The 18,685-nt window shown below is 41.6% G+C and overlaps 3 protein-coding genes across 4 annotated transcripts; 1 reads left to right on the top strand and 2 right to left on the bottom strand.

The window, feature by feature from the left end:
• Nucleotides 1–1,112: 1,112 nt before the first annotated feature.
• On the bottom strand, nt 1,113–10,335 carry tmem67 (transmembrane protein 67). The gene is made up of 28 exons (XM_068757153.1): nt 10,134–10,335; nt 9,920–10,008; nt 9,754–9,844; nt 9,519–9,618; nt 7,827–7,887; nt 7,631–7,702; nt 7,486–7,548; nt 6,931–7,085; nt 6,698–6,806; nt 6,320–6,406; nt 6,013–6,078; nt 5,788–5,941; nt 5,213–5,333; nt 5,017–5,113; nt 4,430–4,486; nt 4,207–4,305; nt 4,015–4,113; nt 3,672–3,758; nt 3,458–3,557; nt 3,214–3,353; nt 2,979–3,119; nt 2,748–2,828; nt 2,541–2,657; nt 2,322–2,438; nt 2,122–2,229; nt 1,868–1,970; nt 1,643–1,785; nt 1,113–1,560 (listed from the first exon to the last, which is right to left on the bottom strand). Exons 1-28 carry the CDS (start codon nt 10,333–10,335, stop codon nt 1,480–1,482), a joined length of 2,940 nt encoding a protein of 979 aa, XP_068613254.1. The 3' UTR covers nt 1,113–1,479.
• A 744-nt stretch (nt 10,336–11,079) lies between these two features.
• Nucleotides 11,080–12,429, top strand: rbm12ba (RNA binding motif protein 12Ba). The gene has a single exon (XM_068758148.1). It carries the CDS (start codon nt 11,080–11,082, stop codon nt 12,427–12,429), a length of 1,350 nt encoding a protein of 449 aa, XP_068614249.1.
• Nucleotides 12,430–12,769: 340 nt separating this feature from the next.
• Nucleotides 12,770–17,407, bottom strand: si:ch211-197h24.6 (uncharacterized). Of its 2 annotated transcripts, XM_068760462.1 has the most exons (11): nt 17,326–17,407; nt 16,144–16,171; nt 15,103–15,180; nt 14,879–15,018; nt 14,678–14,803; nt 14,210–14,255; nt 13,999–14,064; nt 13,531–13,913; nt 13,338–13,442; nt 13,044–13,140; nt 12,770–12,914 (listed from the first exon to the last, which is right to left on the bottom strand). In XM_068760462.1, the coding sequence occupies exons 1-11, from the start codon at nt 17,395–17,397 to the stop codon at nt 12,871–12,873; spliced, it is 1,185 nt and encodes a 394-aa protein (XP_068616563.1). In that variant the 5' UTR covers nt 17,398–17,407; the 3' UTR covers nt 12,770–12,870. The 2 variants fall into 2 exon arrangements, with proteins under 2 accessions (XP_068616563.1, XP_068616564.1); XM_068760463.1 differs by lacking the exon at nt 16,144–16,171 and having other exon boundaries at nt 17,326–17,403.
• Between the last annotated feature and the right edge of the window lie 1,278 nt (nt 17,408–18,685).

Raw genomic sequence — 18,685 nt, forward strand, 5'->3', positions numbered from 1 at the left:
AGTATTGATTTGAACATTCACTCCTCTTTCACAATGTAAAGAATGTTTGAGGGTTAAACTCTAATACTCTACAAAATGAACATTTAAAGTAATGATTGCTCCTGCGTATAACTAATATCTGATCAATTCAACTGCTTTTCTGCAGCACTAGGCAGCAATAATATATAATGATAATCTAACACAACTGCCACTTGACACTACCAAATACTCAGTAGAACAAACTTTTAACAGTAAAAATGAAGAAGCCTGTGAACAGAATATAATTAAATTCATCCCCACAATCTCAAATAATATACCGGTACATTTAATCTGCCCTGTTATTTATTTTAGAAAATCCTTGCATTTTATTCAGTGATATTTACTCTGAAAAGTAAAAGCACTGATGCATCCGACCTTTTCTCCACCTCTGCACCATTCTATGTCTGAGCAGTCGAGACCACGGTGCTGCTGCAGAGTGCTGCTCTGAGTCATCTCCCTTTGACAGGGGGAGACAGCCAGCAGATCTTTAGTGGTGTTGAAAGGAGAACAACATAATTGTGGGCTTTTATTCGACACAGAGGCTGTAAAATGACAAATGCAAAAAATAAGACGTACACGGGAGAGCTGAACGTGTTGCCACATGTGCTGTTATGATCATATGGCGTCGTCATCCTTCCAATCCATGTGCCATGTGAGTGGGCGCCTCCATGTGTGTGTGAGTGTTTTAAAGGTTGCAATATTCAGAGTTTAATAGCACATGTTTTTTTCTATCAGTGCTGCATAGAAGTTATGACATCTAGCAGATAGAATTAAAATGTTAATATTAGAATCAAAACAGGCTTACACCAGTCCTGCCTATGACAAAGGAAAATATGAGGGTCGACGTTTATCCTCCTTTATCAGACAATTTAATGTGATGCTGCAGCATCATCTAGCGGTACTTCACTGTAGCATGAAATAACTTGAGGATTTTATCTTGCTATGAGAATCCTATGAGAAGTATCACATAGGTAAAACGACTCCTTTACAATTAGAAGTCCCAGATTCAAAGGTTACTGCAGTAAAGTATTTACAAGAAGATGCACTTAAAGTATAAAGACACAATATTACTCAATGCAAAAAGATTAGTCAATGTTTTATTCAAATAATACAAATACAAATCTTTACCCACATAAGTTACACTTTATAGAGCTAAAGGCAAGTAACACTGGTAAAGCTGAGTAAATAGTCCAATATTCAAACAGCTTCTCTACACATACAGTCTGTTCATTAAATATGTGGCAAATGACCATTAGGGGGACAAAAATGCATAAACACCACGTTGTCAACACACATCCCTTTAAAAGCAACTACAAACTACTTCACAGACAGAGTTGAGTGGACGCCTTCCACAGACTATCATTTATTGGACTATGCAGTATCTGTTCACCATCTCATTGGCTTTGACATGACAATGATAGTTCCAGTAACTCAAGACAATAATTATTCACAGTAGGGATTTCAAATCAGAAATCTCTCATCCAGCAGACTCTTGCTGACAAGGTTCTTCCGTCCAAGAGTGTCACGGATCAAGCGAAATATCTGGAACAACTCAAATGGTTTCAATATATGTACCTTTTTAGCACATTGGCTGCAACACACTGTGCAGAGACCAACGACTTACCATTTGCTGTAAATACGTGAGCACAGCTGCAAGCACGAAGCTCTGAGATCCGAGGTCGACGACGCAGAAAAACAAAGTGTCAAAGATCAGCAGTGTGGCCTCGCTTCCATAAAACAGAACATCCCTGAAGGAGTGGTCCTTGTCTGCAGACGAAAAAGGCAAACAAGCATTATATACAAGAAAAATATGGAAGAAAAACCTGTAAATCACTACGTCTGTCATTACCATTGTAAAAGATGCTTCTGTCACTGGGTTCAAGGAACTCCATTCCTAATATCCTCTCAAACATCAGCTTGTCCTTCACGATGTACTCCATGTCCGGGTGGGCCTGAGGTGAGAGAAGGAATAAGTATGTCCGTCCAAACACAATGGAGATTAAGAAAAACGACGTGAAACTTTACAAACAAACTTGATACACAATCAAATTAAATTCTGCTGGGCTGAGTATTTATACTATATTTATGTGCATTTGTACGAACGCGGTCAATCATGGATTGCAGGAAGCGGTTCATGGTGTAGTAGGCTCTGGTTTTCTGCTCAAACTGGCTCGTTGAGCTTGTGTTCGCCCGCAATGAGAGCCCGCTCGTCTAGAAAGGAAGGCAACAAGCAATCTTTTCACTTCATGATAAAAGATATATCATTTTCTATTGGTTTGTTATTTATTAGAACAAGGACACACCCTGCTGAACAGCTCTCGTATCCTCCCGTGATGAGATGCCAGACAGCTGGTGATAGACACCTGAAAGGTCTGGATATCTGTGTCATGGAGCAGACCTCTCTGAGGACAACGAGATTCCTTGACCCAGGAAATAAAAATAACAATACAATTTTTTGTGAAATCAATATGAGGAAAATATGCGTCAACAAATAATAAGGTGTAGTCTGTTGTTCAACATACAGCCTCTCGCTTCAGATTATCGTTCATTTCCTCCATGTTGGTATCAGCAAATCCGTGTACCGAACGACCGTGGATGTAGTATCCAAAACAACGGTGAGTCAGCAGCATAATGGAAATCTGCACACGAACATGGGATACAATACATCAGGACATCCATGTAAAGCATTCCAGACAAACAACAACATAATAAGCTACGATTGCACTTACATTACTGACGGAGCAAAGATCTACAAACTGACGGATTTTGTCTTCCACAAAGCGCTCATGAAACACAGTGAAGTAAATCACCTGCAAAAATAAACAACTATTGTTTAAAGATGCACTTAAAACTTGATCGCATTGACTATTTCCATCATTTCTTGAAAGGACAATAAGAGGAGAAAGTCAAAGTAAAGAGAGGGAAAGTGGAGAGAAGACTAAACTTTCATTCAGTCCGACCTGCAGGAAACCGATGCAGAGCCACAGCGTGGCCGCCAGACCATAACGCAGAATCAGGCTGTATGGAGGAGTGTACGCCTGTGAGGGGCGCTCTAGAGTTGGCCAGGGATCCCTCAGAGCCAAGTTAGAGAATCCCAGGACCTAACAAATATAGGGTCATGAAGAAGAGGGGTACAGCAAAGGCTGCAAAGCTGTAAAAAAACAAACTGTGAGTATGTATTACTATGAGATGTACCTCAAGAAAGAAGAGCACAGCCATGACCTGAAACGTTGGGCTGATCTGGCGGATGGTCTGCATCTTGTTCCATTCATTTGCCACTTTGTAGGTTCTCCAGATGGTGACAGAAGAGGAGTCGTGTTTTGATTCAGCAGTAGCTGAAATAGGAAATGTAGTGAATATAATCAAACAGACTGATCAGTCAGACTGATTATTTCTGGCAGACATGACAAACTATACTGTTTACATAATATGTTCGAACCTGGCACAGTCCTTCTTCCACTGCTCCGAGGTCTCTCCCAGTCAATAAAGAAAATATCGACTGAGACTTGAAGTACCAGCTTGTGGAGAAACTGGATAGCCTTGATATGAAAACACAAAACAGTATTTTGTCAGTAATCTGAATAGGAGCGCACCATTTATCTTTCAAACACAATTACCCTCAGTAATGCAGCTGCTCACTATTGGTGGCTGACCTTGAGAGCAAAAGCACAACCGATGTACGTCACAAACTGATCCTCCTGAGAAGGAAGTGGCAGCATCACCGCTGCAAATATCTGACCCTGAAAATACACACAAGCAGATGAATCACACCTAAATGTAAGTATTAAAGAGAAAGAATGTAGAGAGGAAATAGTCTCTCTCTTAGCTTTAATGTCAAAGAGAGGAAAAAAATAGATTCACACAAAGACTATAGACTCTCTATTTGTGTTTGGAAAAGAAATGAAGTTGTGATGGTTGGTCTAAAGTCTAAACAGTGAGGCACAATGAAATTAAATGATGAATCCTATAAAAGGAAGTAAATATATATGTACTTACCTTGTACAAGATGAGCCAGTAAAGTCCACTTCCCACCGTAACAATGAAGAAAATATTAGCCAGATCTCCAGCATAAAATAACACAAACTTCAGCATAGTCTGAGGCAGAAGGGGGGGGGGGGAAGAGATGAACAACTTCTTCTAAACTTAACTTGAAAATGCTCAAAATGTGATATTTAAAAGATGCATTACCTCAACATCAATGAGCGGGGAGTCACTCCGCCTCTTCCAGCTGACCGTCTTCAGCAGAGAACAGAGCACGGCTAAACCACCCATCACACCGAGAGCGATCTGTGAACGCAACAACCTGGTCAGAGCCACAGTTCATGCTGTACCTCAACACGACTGGAAACTATCAGTGATGCGCATCCATGGCTCGAGTTCATCTGAGACCATTAAAATAACCGTTACTTACATCTGTCACTGTCCGAGTGTCACTCACATCCATCTCATATTCCACAGCAAACGTTGTCTAGAAACAGGAGTTCAACACATAAAGTATTGTATTGTATCATCAAGAACCACACAAGTTTCAGCACAACCTCAGCTATATAGCTCACACTTTTATACACTATTATAGGGGAAATTAGACCATTAATTAAATTGGAACTAAATTCAAACCCTCTTGCTGTGAGGCTGCAGTGGTACCCACTACACTCCTGTGCTACCAACATAATATACACACTATACATAATATTCTGCTTTGAACGCTGGATTTCTCCAGTTGACCCACAAACACAATAAGGGAATTTGATTCATTTGAAATCCATGATTCTGTAGTTTATTTAGAGAATAAATAGTCTCCTTTGGTTTAAGAGATATTGTGAAGCACTAAACACAAAGTGATATTTGGAAGTGTATACATCCACGTGTGTGTCCGAGATTAAATGAGGTTAAGGGACTGACTGAGGTATGGTGCATGGCTGTGCTGGTTATTAGGGGGAATCAGCTATAATATAAATACAGACAGAGTGAACACATATTTGTGCACTTCCTACTCACAGACACAGTTTGTGTTTTGACTGGTACATCTGTGTAGGTCACAGTCATTAGAGGGGGGAAAACCTTTCCTTCCTCGGCTCGAGGAACCAGCTGGAACCTAACAAACACAGACTTGATCAAAATCCTTCAAACTTCACAAAGCAGCTCTGAAAGGAATCTGAACTAGGTATTAATGAAATGCATGTCGGCCGTCCACCTTATTTTGACATTAGTGGCCACGCGAATAACTTTAGGCTGGGAGTTCATGTTCCGCTCTCGTCCACTCAGTGTGTCGACAACAAACATACGTCGAGAAAGGTACCAGTTCTTCATGCTCTCTGAAAATAGATCAATTGCATGTACACAAAAAAGCTCTAGCCAGCAAAATGTTGTGCACATCACCTGAAAAATACATTATTTCTGATATCTGGTTTTGTCCTCTGGATGCCCTCATTTGAGTCAGAATGAAAGTTATATATTTTTTGGAGGTTGCATTAATCATTTGTGTAACACTTCAGTTGAAGCATTCTTATCTCTGTCGTTCCGATCCTTTGACAGCTAAAATGCAAACACAAGATTGTTTCTTTTGTTTTGACGCACTGCTCTTCATATCTGTAATAAGAATGATTAAGCTGTTGTTACACAGCTGAATATGCTGCTCCATGTCAGACTGATAATGGTGACACTGCACTGTCATTCCCACTTTAATGCTGACGTCCAGACAGTGCTCCAAATATCCGGAAATCACATATATTTGACGTGGACATTTTTGCTCACAGGATGAAAGCCCACCTTGATTGATAAACTGTCCGTTGTACTGCTGGTTATAGACTAGTGTAGGCAGGGGGAGAAGTTTTCTGCTCTCTCCTCCACCAAGATCCATAAACACATCATAGAAAAGTGGCTCTGGATGGGTACTCAGCAGCTCTGCTACTGGAAGATCACACTAAACACACGGACAGTACATAACAGAGTACAGCGCACCGTCTCCCAACTGATTAGAGGAAAAACACTCACACTTTGTTGGTATGCAGTTCCAAAGCTGAACGCGGCTGCCCGTTTTGTTGCTGTTTCTGGACAAAGCTAAAAAAGAAAAAGAGGCATCTTTGGGAATATTTGACATGATCCAGTGTGTGTACTTTGTACGAATCATCTAACTGAGTTTGTTTCGTTGACATGCAAAAGGACAGTGATGATGACGATCTGGCCATAATAGCAAACTATGAAGGAAAACCATGCAGATTTATATGCATTATACAATACATTATACTGTTGTTACCTATTCAGATTAAAAATCTATTTGTATCATCAATCAATGTCCTACCTGTATATTTCCCCCTCCTACTTGTTCCCATCTGAGGAATTCTCCTTGAACATTATAGACTGCAGCAAGCAGCGTAATGTTGGTGTTCTGCCACATAAACATGTTGATTGTTAAACATGGTTGTACCAGATTAGGTTTACTACTCACCCTTCGATTTTCTTCTTGCTGAGACAATCATAGGGAGAACCTACACACTCCCCAGACAGGATTCAAACCCGGTACCGTTCCGCTGTGAGGCGACTGCGCTTCCTACTAAGCCACAAACCTTTACTACTCAATTTGTATTATATTTAAGAGCCTACTGTTGTCACGCTGCTATTCGTTTCCTTGACAGTTTTTTCATGCTTATTTTCATGGTAATAATTTCAGATTCAGCACCTTCTTTGGTCCTCTGAAATAGAACCCAGTTGGAACAGGTTCAGTCTGAAGCACTCGACTGGCCAGTCCTGGTTCGTCCCCATAGTAAAGCCACGGTAGATTAACTCTCCTGAAGAAAAAGCGACAAAAGCGCTTAATATCAAATATGGGTGAAATAAAATTACAGCACAGTAGAAGGAAACATGCATCGATTTCATAATCTATACACATTTGCTCATGATAGTGTTGACTACCAGTAGGAAATGTCCTGCGTTGAGCTCAAAGCAGCCCTGGATCTGAAGATGGTGTTGAAGAGACCACAGGCATCTGTGGACAAGCTGCTGAAGGAGTGCATGTTCATCACGCACATGTTCCCAAGCGCCTGACATGCCGTCAGGTTGGAGAAAACCTGACACACAAAACCTGTTTATGTACAGCAGCTGAAACGCTCAGAAAATGTTATCAATAGCCTATTGAGAGTCACTATAGAATACAGTCTCACTCGTTTGTTTTAAGCGATGCTTCAATTTCACAGTAATACTTTTTACATTCTTGAATTGCATTTGCTTTTTAACTGGATATAATTTATCTTAAATTATTTAATTATGGCTAAACATAAAAATAATCTGTTTATATCTATTTCTGTGATTTGTTATAAACATCAATAGTTATCCCATCATGTTAACACAACCTAAAAACCCCAAATTTCCTCTAGTGCCACAATAAGGATCTTGTTGCCTGCAGTGTGTGGCAGGGACAACAACTAGAACTGGTTTCCTGCAAGGTTTGATAAAGAAAACATAAATTACAAGACACGCTGCTGACGAGGAGTACATGTTTCTGGTGAACCAGGCAGACTGGAGGCTGAACTTCTGTAAGAGGATCAGAGCAGAAAAACGACTGTAAATCAAAAGCTATTTATATAAACAAGTGTAAATGACAGCGGAGACTCACCAACTGAGCATAGTTGACAATCGGATTCACATTGGTGGGGAGGCTGTTTGGAGGTAAACACAAACCTCCTGCCTGCAGAGTCACAAATCCATATCTGATAGTGTGCCTGCCACATAATGGCGTGTGTGTGTGTGTGTGTGTGTGTGAACGGTGTGTCTGGAAGACTGCATGTGGGTTGAAAGTCAGTTAAACTTACCAGGACATTAGGGGGGTTACACACACAGGTGTTAAAGAAGGTGGCTTGACATGCCTCACACCTGAAAGACAAACCCATACTTACATAATCTACCCTTTCTTTATACACTGAGAGCATTTGTTGAGGTTTAAGCATAGAAGGACATTCTTTAAGACTGTCTGGAAAAAACAGCTGCGAGAAAAGCTAGACAAGCACTCAGAGACCAAACCTCCGCCAGGCAGCTCATTCCCCTCGCAATTGGATTTACAACATCCACATCAAAAGGTTATCAATTGTTCTTGGTATCTTTATAAACTGACCATAAAAAGTAAAAGTGAATCAGAGTTGATTTTTGACTGATTTTTGAATCCATAAATGGGTTTTAAATGTTAAAATGTAATATTTTTCCTGACCTCATTCTGGATCAGACCCAGAAGACATTTTGCATGATAGGACCCCTTTATGACTGTGATTTTTGGTGTGTGAACTATTTTTTTGTATCCAGGCGGGTATCTGGATCACTCTCAAAATCTAATGTGATCTAAGTTAGATTCAAGATTCAAGATACTTTATTATCATTATGCGAACATAATAAAATCGTGTAATAAGGGAGACCAAGATCCATCCAGCAGTTTTTCTGTAATCCTGCTAACAGACAAACAAACACAGTCAAAAACACAACCTTCTTGTCGAAGGTATTCCGCTCCGATGCGGAATGGACTCAGCTATAAGGCACCGCTTGTTAGAAATCGGCCAAAACCAAGCGTACCCCCATTTTTCCAAAATATCTCGATAATACCCGCAATCCTGATCTGATCCGGATGATCAATAAATGCTGAAATCCCTTCACCAAGAACAGGAGGAGCAGTGGAGAGAAAGAAGATGACAGTTCTTTCCAGTGTAAGCATAAAAAAACCAAGATCATGGTATTAAAGAAAAATTCAGCTTTAAAAATCAAATGTAAACAATATGTGTTATGAGACGTGCTAATCATGAAATGCTTCAATGTTTTGATGAAAAAAAAAGATGAAAACGGAAGCAGGCGACAGGAAATGCTTCTTCTGTGAAAATAGAGAAGCAGGCGGTTTCGACACTCAGCCACAACCACAGAAGCAAGGCAAGGCAAGAGAAAAGAATATTCTCTAGGGCTAATCAAACGATCAATAACCACCCATGAGGAGGAGGCCTGAGCCCTGAACCAGGAAAAAACGACTATAAAATAGATGATCAGGAAGTTCCATTGAAGATTGTCGGGGAATGAATGAATTACTTCAAGCGACCACCTGGAGCGGTTCTCATTCAAAACTTTCATCTTTTTAAGGTACAGCTATTTTAATGATTTTATTTGAATGCTTTAATGGTTTTGTCTTTGTCTGTCTTTAAGCCGTACATCATGGCTGGCCTCACCACTGTCTTGTAGACCTTTCTTTAATGCTAAAATAAGTTAAACAAACTGGAGTTAAAGTAATTGTATGGTTATTAAATTTCCCTGTAACTGTTGAATGTATAGATTTTTTCAGCGATGCTTTTCCTGCTGTGAGTTTATCCTGATTTTCCAATTTTGACTTTAGAACTGTCACCGGAGAATTCAAGGTTGAGGCCCGACATTTAACTAAATATTTTATTTTAAACAAATTGTTTGGGTCAACTGGGTCAAGAGACATAAAAAACAGAAATATATTAGCTTTCCTATTATAGAGTATTAATATTTACTTTTCTCCACTGCTGCTTGGAACAGAGAGAGCAGAAGCGTTTCCATTGCACATCTCACACCTCGCTTCATCCAAAAGGTTTCCATGAACATCTCTTTCCACTAGAAACAAAAAAAACAGAACCATTCATAATTAAAACATACAAGTAATCTCTGTTTTAGTCAAATAGTTGTTTCCATTGTCAGCATTTATCATTTGTATATTTAACACAATTAGTGGCGCTACTGATGACTCACCCACAATATTGCCTGTTGGACACTGGCACTTCCCCTCAGCACTGAGACTGCCTGGACAGCGAATACACCCGAACCCATCTCTAGTTACTGCCTGTAAATAAAGACACGCTGTCAACAAAGCCTTGTTACAAACAGAAACAGTAAAATAAAGATAAATCACCCATACAGGCTTGTTGTTGGGACATTGTTGACAATTAATAGATGCCTTCTCAGTCATGAGAGTTTTGTACCCAGTTTTGCAAAGGCAGCTCAGTCCTGCAGACAAAGAGAGCAGTACTTTATACAGAGTACGCGTGTTAATTAATACTCCTCCTTGTTACGTTAGCAGCGCAGCGCCAGAATCATTAAATCACGGCTGTCTCCGGTTGATAGGAACCGACCTGTTGCGCTCCGTCGCTGATTCGGACCACATTTCACACACGAAAGACTCGAGATATCAAACAGTTCTTCATCGGTGCAATCTGACGGAGCCTTAAACGAGACGAGGAACTGTTCACAATTAAATGGATTGCCAAATATTAAAAGATAGAGTGTAAGACATATTACACGTCTTTTAAAACCAAATAGCGTCCTCGTCGCCATGGTAAGCAGCGGGGTTCGTTCATGTTTTGTTTTTGTTTTTTTTTACCCATAATCCTATTCTTTCTGCGTGATGACGTTGCGACCAAATGAATGCGTGCGTAACAAAATAAAAGCAAATTCTCAAAACGTGACGTACTATTTCCCGTATTCGTATTTGTTACATATTTCCAAAACAAGAGATTATCAGAAATGAAAGACATTTACCTTCATGAAAATAGGGAGTGCAAAATTATTCTGCTCCCGGTTTAAACGCGAGAGGGAACCAATCGAGTTATCTGAGATTTTAGAATGTAAAACTTTTATATATGTCAACGTTATTCATCAACAGGTAGATATGATATTGGGAGATCGATTGACAAAGCAAATAATGTTTATGCTCAGGATTTTGTAGTTTAACTGTGGATCAGAACATAAACATTACGTACGTCATTGCGATAGCTCGTCCACTCCAGTAGGTGGCGATACTGTCTTCGGTCGAGCTATTACGTAATAAAAGGGTGAAGAAACGCATTCTGGCGCCAGAACCACGTTTCAAGCGAGAAGACGTTCCCAAACACGCGTTAAATTTAGACATCGGATCCGATTGCATCTGTAAGTAACCAGGCGCATTTATTTGACGCAAACTGCGTCTTTTGTAGACTTTTCTCTTTGTTTAGTTTCCTGTGTAACATCCCCTTTATGTCCTCACCAACTTTTTTTTCTCTCACCAGTTTTCCATCATCTCAGCTGGCATAAAAAAAAAAAATGACCACAATCCTGCGTTTGCGAGGCCTTGATGAGAAGGCTGGAGCCGAAGACATACGGATGTTCTTTAAATGTCTTCACATTCCTACTGGTGGGATATACATTGTGGGAGGAAGTCTCAGAGAGGCTTTCATCGCGTTCAGCACGGAGAGAAATGCTCTGCGGGCTACGCGGTACTCTGGTAAATTGCTCAAAGGTTCTAAGGTGACTCTTAAACTAAGCAGCATGAAGGAAGTGGAGTATAAATTAAAGGTGCTGTTGAAGACAAAGAAAGTCTCCCCCGTGCACCTCACTGTAAAAAGCCCTGCGTCATCTCCGGAAGCAAAGCTGCCACGTCCAGAAGAAGAGCTTCATTCTCAAACTGCGTCCCCTGATACGTCATCACCATCTGACCCCTGGGGTGTAAAACGCGTTTCGACTCTTTGTACAGACGCAACAAATCCACGGCCTTCGAAAGAGCTTGATGCCTTCCTCCTCGGAACGTGGACTGGCCTTCAAAATCTGCAGTCGTCTCAAACAAAAGAAAGCAATGGCCACGCGCCACGGCTCGGTGACCTCAGGATTTGCAGCACAGATTCATCTAATAACAAAACGATGCCTGAAAACCCTCCAGGATTGACACCAGGTTACGTCAGGCTCTTCGGCCTGCCGCCCACGGCCACTAAACGGGTCATCGGCGGCTTTTTTAAAGGCTTGGCCATTATGGAAGCAATAGTAAATGTCAAGTTGGGACTCGGCTGTGGCTGCCTCGTGAAGTTTGCAAGCGAGCAGGAAGCCAGTGATGCTCTCCGTTTCAACCGGCAGCCTTTCGGCGCCTGCCGTTTGGATGTGCGTGGAGCCACTGAGAAAATGTGGCGCATGGCGAAGAAAGAGTGCGAGAATGCATGTGGTATTAGAGAAGGTGTAAAACGCGATGCAGGAAGTCACAAACGAAGATCATTCCGGAGGCCATCCGGCAACCGCTTGCCCCCCGACGCATCAAAAACCCCACGGTTTGACGGCGACACGACTTTGTCATCAGCCGTGGAATATAGAGTCATGATCCGAAATCTACCCAACACATTTACAAAGACAGAAATAAAAGCGCTGCTTAAACGTCCAGACACTCCCAGCAAAAATGTGCTGCATCTGCTCGACAAGAACGGTTTCAGGACGGATACGGCTTTTGTTTATTTTGACTGCGATGAGGATTATGACAATGCGATGAGTCTCAGTGGCTGCCATGCGGGCTCGAAGGCCATCGAGGTCTCGTCTATCACTGAGGAGAGCATGAGGGACATTATGGACAAAGCCTCTCCTTATAGATCAAACAAGACCTCTTTTGCAACTGCAGACTCGGGGAGGATATGATCCTGATGCTCGACGGGAATCGCTTGCGGCGCTGGCTCAAAGGGTCCGTGGTCAGGACTTCCTAGGGTCGACGTTGCGTGTTTCACCCATAGATGTGGAGCAGATGGATGAAAGCGTGGCAATAAATGTGCAGGTGGGACATCAGTGCTTGATTACACACACTGGGACCATCTGGATCAAATCCAACCCCCCCCCCCCCCCCGCGCCTACTTTTAATAGGAACTGGTCCAAGTTTATACATTTTTGATCAAAAATTGCTGAAGACATGCATATAATCTGTGGAAAACGGTCATTAAATCAAAGTAAGGATAAGAATGACGACCACTGGGGTGTCGTGGGAAAAGAAAACATTTATTTGCAGAGTCAAAAGACTCCTGGATCGTGATGACTGATGCACACAGCAGCAGGGAATGAAGAAGGAGGTGTCGCATCTGGTGGCTGTCATTTGTAGTACCTCGGCGGCCCGCCAGAGAACTTGGACGGACCTGCAGACACAAACAAAAGAAACTGCAACTCGCATTTTGACTGAAACATAATTTCAAATGAGCAACAGGAGTTCTGTTGACTCAAGTTTGGACTCTTGAATCAGAAACGGAGAACTGGTGCCGATCTACCTGAGAGACTGCTCGAGTATCGGCTGCTGCTGGGCAGTCTGGAGGGGGTCGAGGAGAAACTCGTGGAGCTCAGTGAAAAACTATTAAGACTCGAACCCTGAGGAAGAAACAAAGCGGTTAAGGAAGCGAGAATCCGTACAGGATTCTTTAAAAAAAATGTATTGATGGAATGCAGATAGAGCCCCCCCGGATACTTTATATTTTAACTATTTAATATATACAGTCAGAATGAAAGGAGGAAAACAAGCCAAAGTCTTTAAGACTTAAATATAATGGGATTGACAAGCTCCATACCGCGGACACGCTCCTCAGTCTGTACTCCATCAGCACGTCTGTCAGTTTCTGCGTCACCTTCAGCACCAGCTGTGCGTCACTTTCGTTCTCTATCCGGAAAGTATCCTAAAAACAACGTGAGAAGTTACTCAATTATCAAAGTAACTGCACGCTTTCTATATCACAAGGACATTTGTGTGAGACATGTACATACCAAGTAAGTTAGTAGTGTATTAGGAAGGCTGCTGCTTTCAGGAGCCGCTCCCATCAAACCCTGGCCCTCCATCGGCTTGTTCATCAAGGCACTCCCCGACTGGTTGCCCAGGAACTCATCTGGATACATTCTGCTCGGGCTGTCTCCAAGAAGACTGCTCCTTCCGTATCTACCTCTCCCACCGCCTCGTCCAAAGCCATCTCCAGCGGGGCGATGACAAGAATCATCGGGGAACGGTCTTTGATCCGTACCCGAGTCATGGAAGTCCTGCGTGAAGTAGCCTCCAAAGCCGGGCTCCTCCATTCCTCCCGTTGAGTAGTCGGAGAGAGGACCATCCTGGGAAGGGAAGTCCTCTGAAAACCTCTGACCAGAAAACCTGGGACCTGCAGAATGACTTGTTTATTTAATGAACACAGCAATATCACAGGGGGGGGGGGGAGTGTACAAAACATCACACAGATTTATCACCGAATGACGGTGGTCCCATTGAGCCCATCCCTGGTGGTGGAAATCTAACTTTAGGAGCAGCAGTACCTGTGAGGGAGCGAGAAGATGAGGCTTCTGTAACTCAGGAAACATTCATTGCTGCTTTTCTCTGTCTGGTTTAGCTGCTAAATGTTTGTCAGGCTTTTTCCTAATCATGCTGCATTACTCTAACAATTCAAGTCCATCAACTTACGGAGTCCTTTGAAAGCAGGTACGTCACATGGTTCTTTCAAAACCACCTTAAAAGCCAAAAGGAACAGAAAATAATGTAATACTTTTGTAAAATAAGTTATGTCACTGTTCAAATAAAAACATTTTAAAGAAAATAGAATTCTCCTCGTTATCAGTGAGCGACATTGCTTTAAAGAAATCACTGCCACCTTCGTTAAATGCAGGCGTATCCTGCAGAAGGCTTCGTCTGACGACCGCAATGCAAGCTTGCAAATACCAGCAATCGTGTGTACGTGATGGCTTTATGCAGAATTATTTATCACACGATTACTACTTCACCGGCCCAAATGGACCATATGCTGCAGCTGTGCCTTTCATTAGAAACTTTTTCAGTTTATTTCTTCCATAGCAACGACCTGCTTATTAAAAGAACGAGGTTTAAACAGGATAAAACACAACTACGCAATAAGGAAACGGGCCAGACGCTCACCCTAAGTTGTCCCCGCCCCTCCGTCTTCTCCACATCAGCTGCAACATCTTTAATGATCTTCCTTACAGCAGGGTCTTTGATTGCCTCGCCCTCATCCTGACTGATTTTGTCTGGGTAGACTTTTTTCTATATGCGAGTCATGGAAATACACAAATAAGTTTTCAATATGAAACCCGTTAGTAGACTAAAAACAACACTCACCAAGTATCTGAAGCAGTGTTTCCAGCCTCTCACGTGGGCAAGCATATCGTGCTGCAGACGGGTGACGGCGCACAGTTTGCACTGGTAGTGAGGTGGGACAGATTTACTGGGGCTACGGTACTCCCACACAAACTGAAGACCTGCACACATGCGTCCTGGGTTGATGAATTTCAATAACAGGAAGGACAGAGTGTAAAGAGATCCAGGCGAGGGATCAAGCTCACCGATGATACAATCTGTGACCGCCTTCAGCTGTTTGCTGAGAGAAGGCATGGTGTGGAGAGACGCTCCTTTGGTGAACACTGAGAAAATACAAAACTGGTCAGCATAGAGCAAAAGATTTAAAAAATGGTCCCAAACAAGTCAGATCACAAAGTTTACATCCAAGAAAGTCAGCAAGAATTATAGGCACGGGGAGAAACTAATCGTTGTAGAGGCTAAAGGAACGCGTCGTTTTCTGATACTAACTGCAGCACCTGCTCAACATTTAAGATTAGTATGTTTATATTATCTAAGCAATCATAAGAAACCCATAATCCTCGTGCGGTTTTGAAGACCCAGGGAAGAACAGGAACACGACTTCTCAGCTCAACCCCAGTTTGGCCCGAAATGGGCTGCGGGACACCAGCTCCAATAATGCATTGCTTCACACCGTGCCTCAAACACAGATGCATCACACTTCTGTGTTGCACTAATGAAGCGCCCCGACTGCAAACATGCAAGTCAATGCATCTTAGATACCTGTGAGATTAGAAAACATGAAGTGTACTTCGATTATGAAATAAGGGCCTTCATGCACAGGTAAGATCGTGTTCTGCAGTTTTCAAAAATACTTTATGGAAAAATCAGTGCGTCTACAACCATTACTGCACAAAAAGTGCAACCGTTGTAGATCCATGGCTGTATCACTGCATGTCACATTTTGAGACCATGTCTCAGAGCACTAAAGGAGCGTATGGTGCCGGTCTTCAATGCAGATGCATTTAAGCAGAATGGGTTGACTAGAATAAATATTTTTAAAACAATAAAAAAAATGTGCTTTTCTAAATATGAAATTCAGCAAAATACCGTATAATGTTCTGCAGGGAAAAAAAATGCAGATCCTTATAGATCAAAACCAAAGGCAGCACCTCGAAAGCAACCATCTCTGAGAGCGCGAGTCTCAAAATGGCGACAGGGTTAACTCCCATGGTGTGAAGCAGGGAAATTAAGACCTCAGCTTCAACTCCCAGCACTGGAAGTGGCGCTGTGCATCAAAGACTTACCTATGTCAGCAGAATGCTGCGGCTTTCTCTGTCAAAGGAGGGAGTAAACCCACATGAAGGAGAGAGAGACATACAGGCATTAGTGACAGGATGACAGCAGAGGACTGAACTCCCCATCCATATCTGCCATGACGTATATCCTCATCTGCCATGACCCCTGCACCACGCAGTGACAGTCATACAGGCAAAAATGGAGTTTGGAATCGTGTAGTCTGGTGATTGCTCTTCATTCTCATTAAATGAGAAAGCAAAACAACCACACTACATCTCTTGCGTATTATGGGAGGAAGAGAAAGGGTTAATACACCCTAAAACACAAAATGCTGCATATAAAGTAGTGCAGCTTCAGACAAAGTGTCTTCATTTTAGATACCTTTGCATGGTTTATGAGTTACTTGGTACAGGAAATATCTGAAGTTTAAAAATGTGACAAACGTAATTTTTTTTAAACTTAAAAAAACGTTTTTTACAAACAAATTCAGTTATTTTATATGGGAAAAATGGATTCGACATACGAGCTCGGTCCAGGAACAAATTATATTTGTATGTCAAGGTATTACTATATTTCACTTTCAATTGAATTCTGCAACCAAAACCCAAGAAGGGATTTTTTGAACACACATTTGAAAGTGATTCCCTCTAATGGCTTTGGTCAAATATTAGGCCATCTGATTTCAAATGTGATTTCACTCAGATGTAAAATCTGAGTAGGGCGGCCATCGGCTCAGAAAAGCAGCAGCACGTCACACTTTGGCTGAATGTCAAACCAGAGACGCACCATTTCTTGCACAGACCTAAGGCCGTTGCAGCGTGGATTACTCCCTGCGGCGGTGAAAAAGGAGCGACCACCAAGGGTTGAACCCACAGACATCGGGTTGAAGACATAATGGTTGAACCAAGACGTCCTCAATGAGAACTCAACGAACTGGAATTGGAAAAAAATAAAAATGGTGCGTGGAAAACCAGGCAGCATATGTGAGGCAATTGGGTCTTTTTGTTTTTGAACCCAACACTCCCCAGCCTGAGAGCACAGACTGGCACCAAGTCCATGGACTTCAGCCGCCTGGCTCGACACCAGGCATCACAGGGAAAAGGAAATCGCATGTCCTTCACGAAGAATCGAGATTCCTGGTGACAATCTGAACGTGACTGCGTTCACCCTAACCCTAACCCAATACTTACCTTGAAACTTTTCTTTTGATTCTTCTGCTCATTTTTGGCTTGAGGCTGGTAGACTGGAGCTGGAGCTTCCATTTTCAGTTTCTCAGCTGAGAAATAATCGAAATAAAACAAAATAAGACAATTCAAATAAAAAGATTAATTCAACACGTCAAGCAACTTCGCTTAAAGTTACAGAAACGTTGAAGGCAGAGTTTTATTGATCATGTTATTTATATAGATTAACAGAAGCAGAGGCCTAGACGAGCCTTATGTCAGAACACTTATTTGATCATTGCGCGATAGCTATGAAAAGAAATCTACATACATCGAATTACAATAATTAAATGTAGTTTTTAAATCTCAAAACATTGGACATAAAGATAAAAACACCTGCCTTATCGAGATAAATATACGTAAACTGCGTAAAGACGAACCAGTTCGGTCCTGAGACAATTCGCACATCCGCTTTGGATGACTGAGGAGCACTGTTTTTGCCATGATAAAAATGTGTCGATAGTTTATATTTATTCACACTCCGACGAAGCAAAATCATGTAACGTAATACAGATAATATATATAAGTAGTTAAAATGTTCGCAACAAATAGTTTTTTTGCGCTAACAGGAAGAAAAGTTAATTTTAGAATAAGGCATTATCTCGGTCAACTATGTGTTACGTTTATTTTGAACACCGCGCTTCGCCGTAATAGCATGCGGGACCTAAATAGCACATAGTATCGAAAAACATATGGTTTAAGGACAGTTTAACAGCATTTTGGGGGGTTTAATCACAGATGAGTGTATACAAAATTATTCTGGATCATTGGGGAAAAATATTCTGGTAGATTATTGTTGTTTTACATTGCTAGCCCTGCCGTCCACGAGCGACACATACCCAGCAAGGTTCTGTAGACACACTGAACGGCACGACATTGGTACGAGATTGAATAAATATTTTAATTTATATTAATTTTATCTCTGATATAGCTAGAGAATAGTGTATAGGGGCCAGCTTTAGCACGAGACAGTGGAAGAGTTTGGTGCTGTGCGAAACGTTTACGGTAGCAGGGCAAGCGGGTTTCTCTGTGGTAAGCAAATTAAATAACTTATGCTTTTCTAAACCAGGAACGATAGCTAGCCAACGTTACAACGCAAACTAAAACATATTGATTCATTTTATTTAACCTTAATTTCACTAGGCAGTTCCTAATGTAATAATATAACATCTCTAATATATAATATATGTGTAGCAGCTGTTATAGTTTCAATAGCTTCTGTAACAGCTTCCTGTCAGGTGCAAATATTGATATGCAGGCTTGTGGTACAAAACGTATTTCAATGCTTCAGCTGCCTTGTCCGGAGGTTTTGCCACGTTAATTCAAT

The sequence above is a fragment of the Brachionichthys hirsutus genome, chromosome 3 (assembly GCF_040956055.1).
Source record: "Brachionichthys hirsutus isolate HB-005 chromosome 3, CSIRO-AGI_Bhir_v1, whole genome shotgun sequence".
Lineage (NCBI taxonomy): Eukaryota > Metazoa > Chordata > Actinopteri > Lophiiformes > Brachionichthyidae > Brachionichthys > Brachionichthys hirsutus.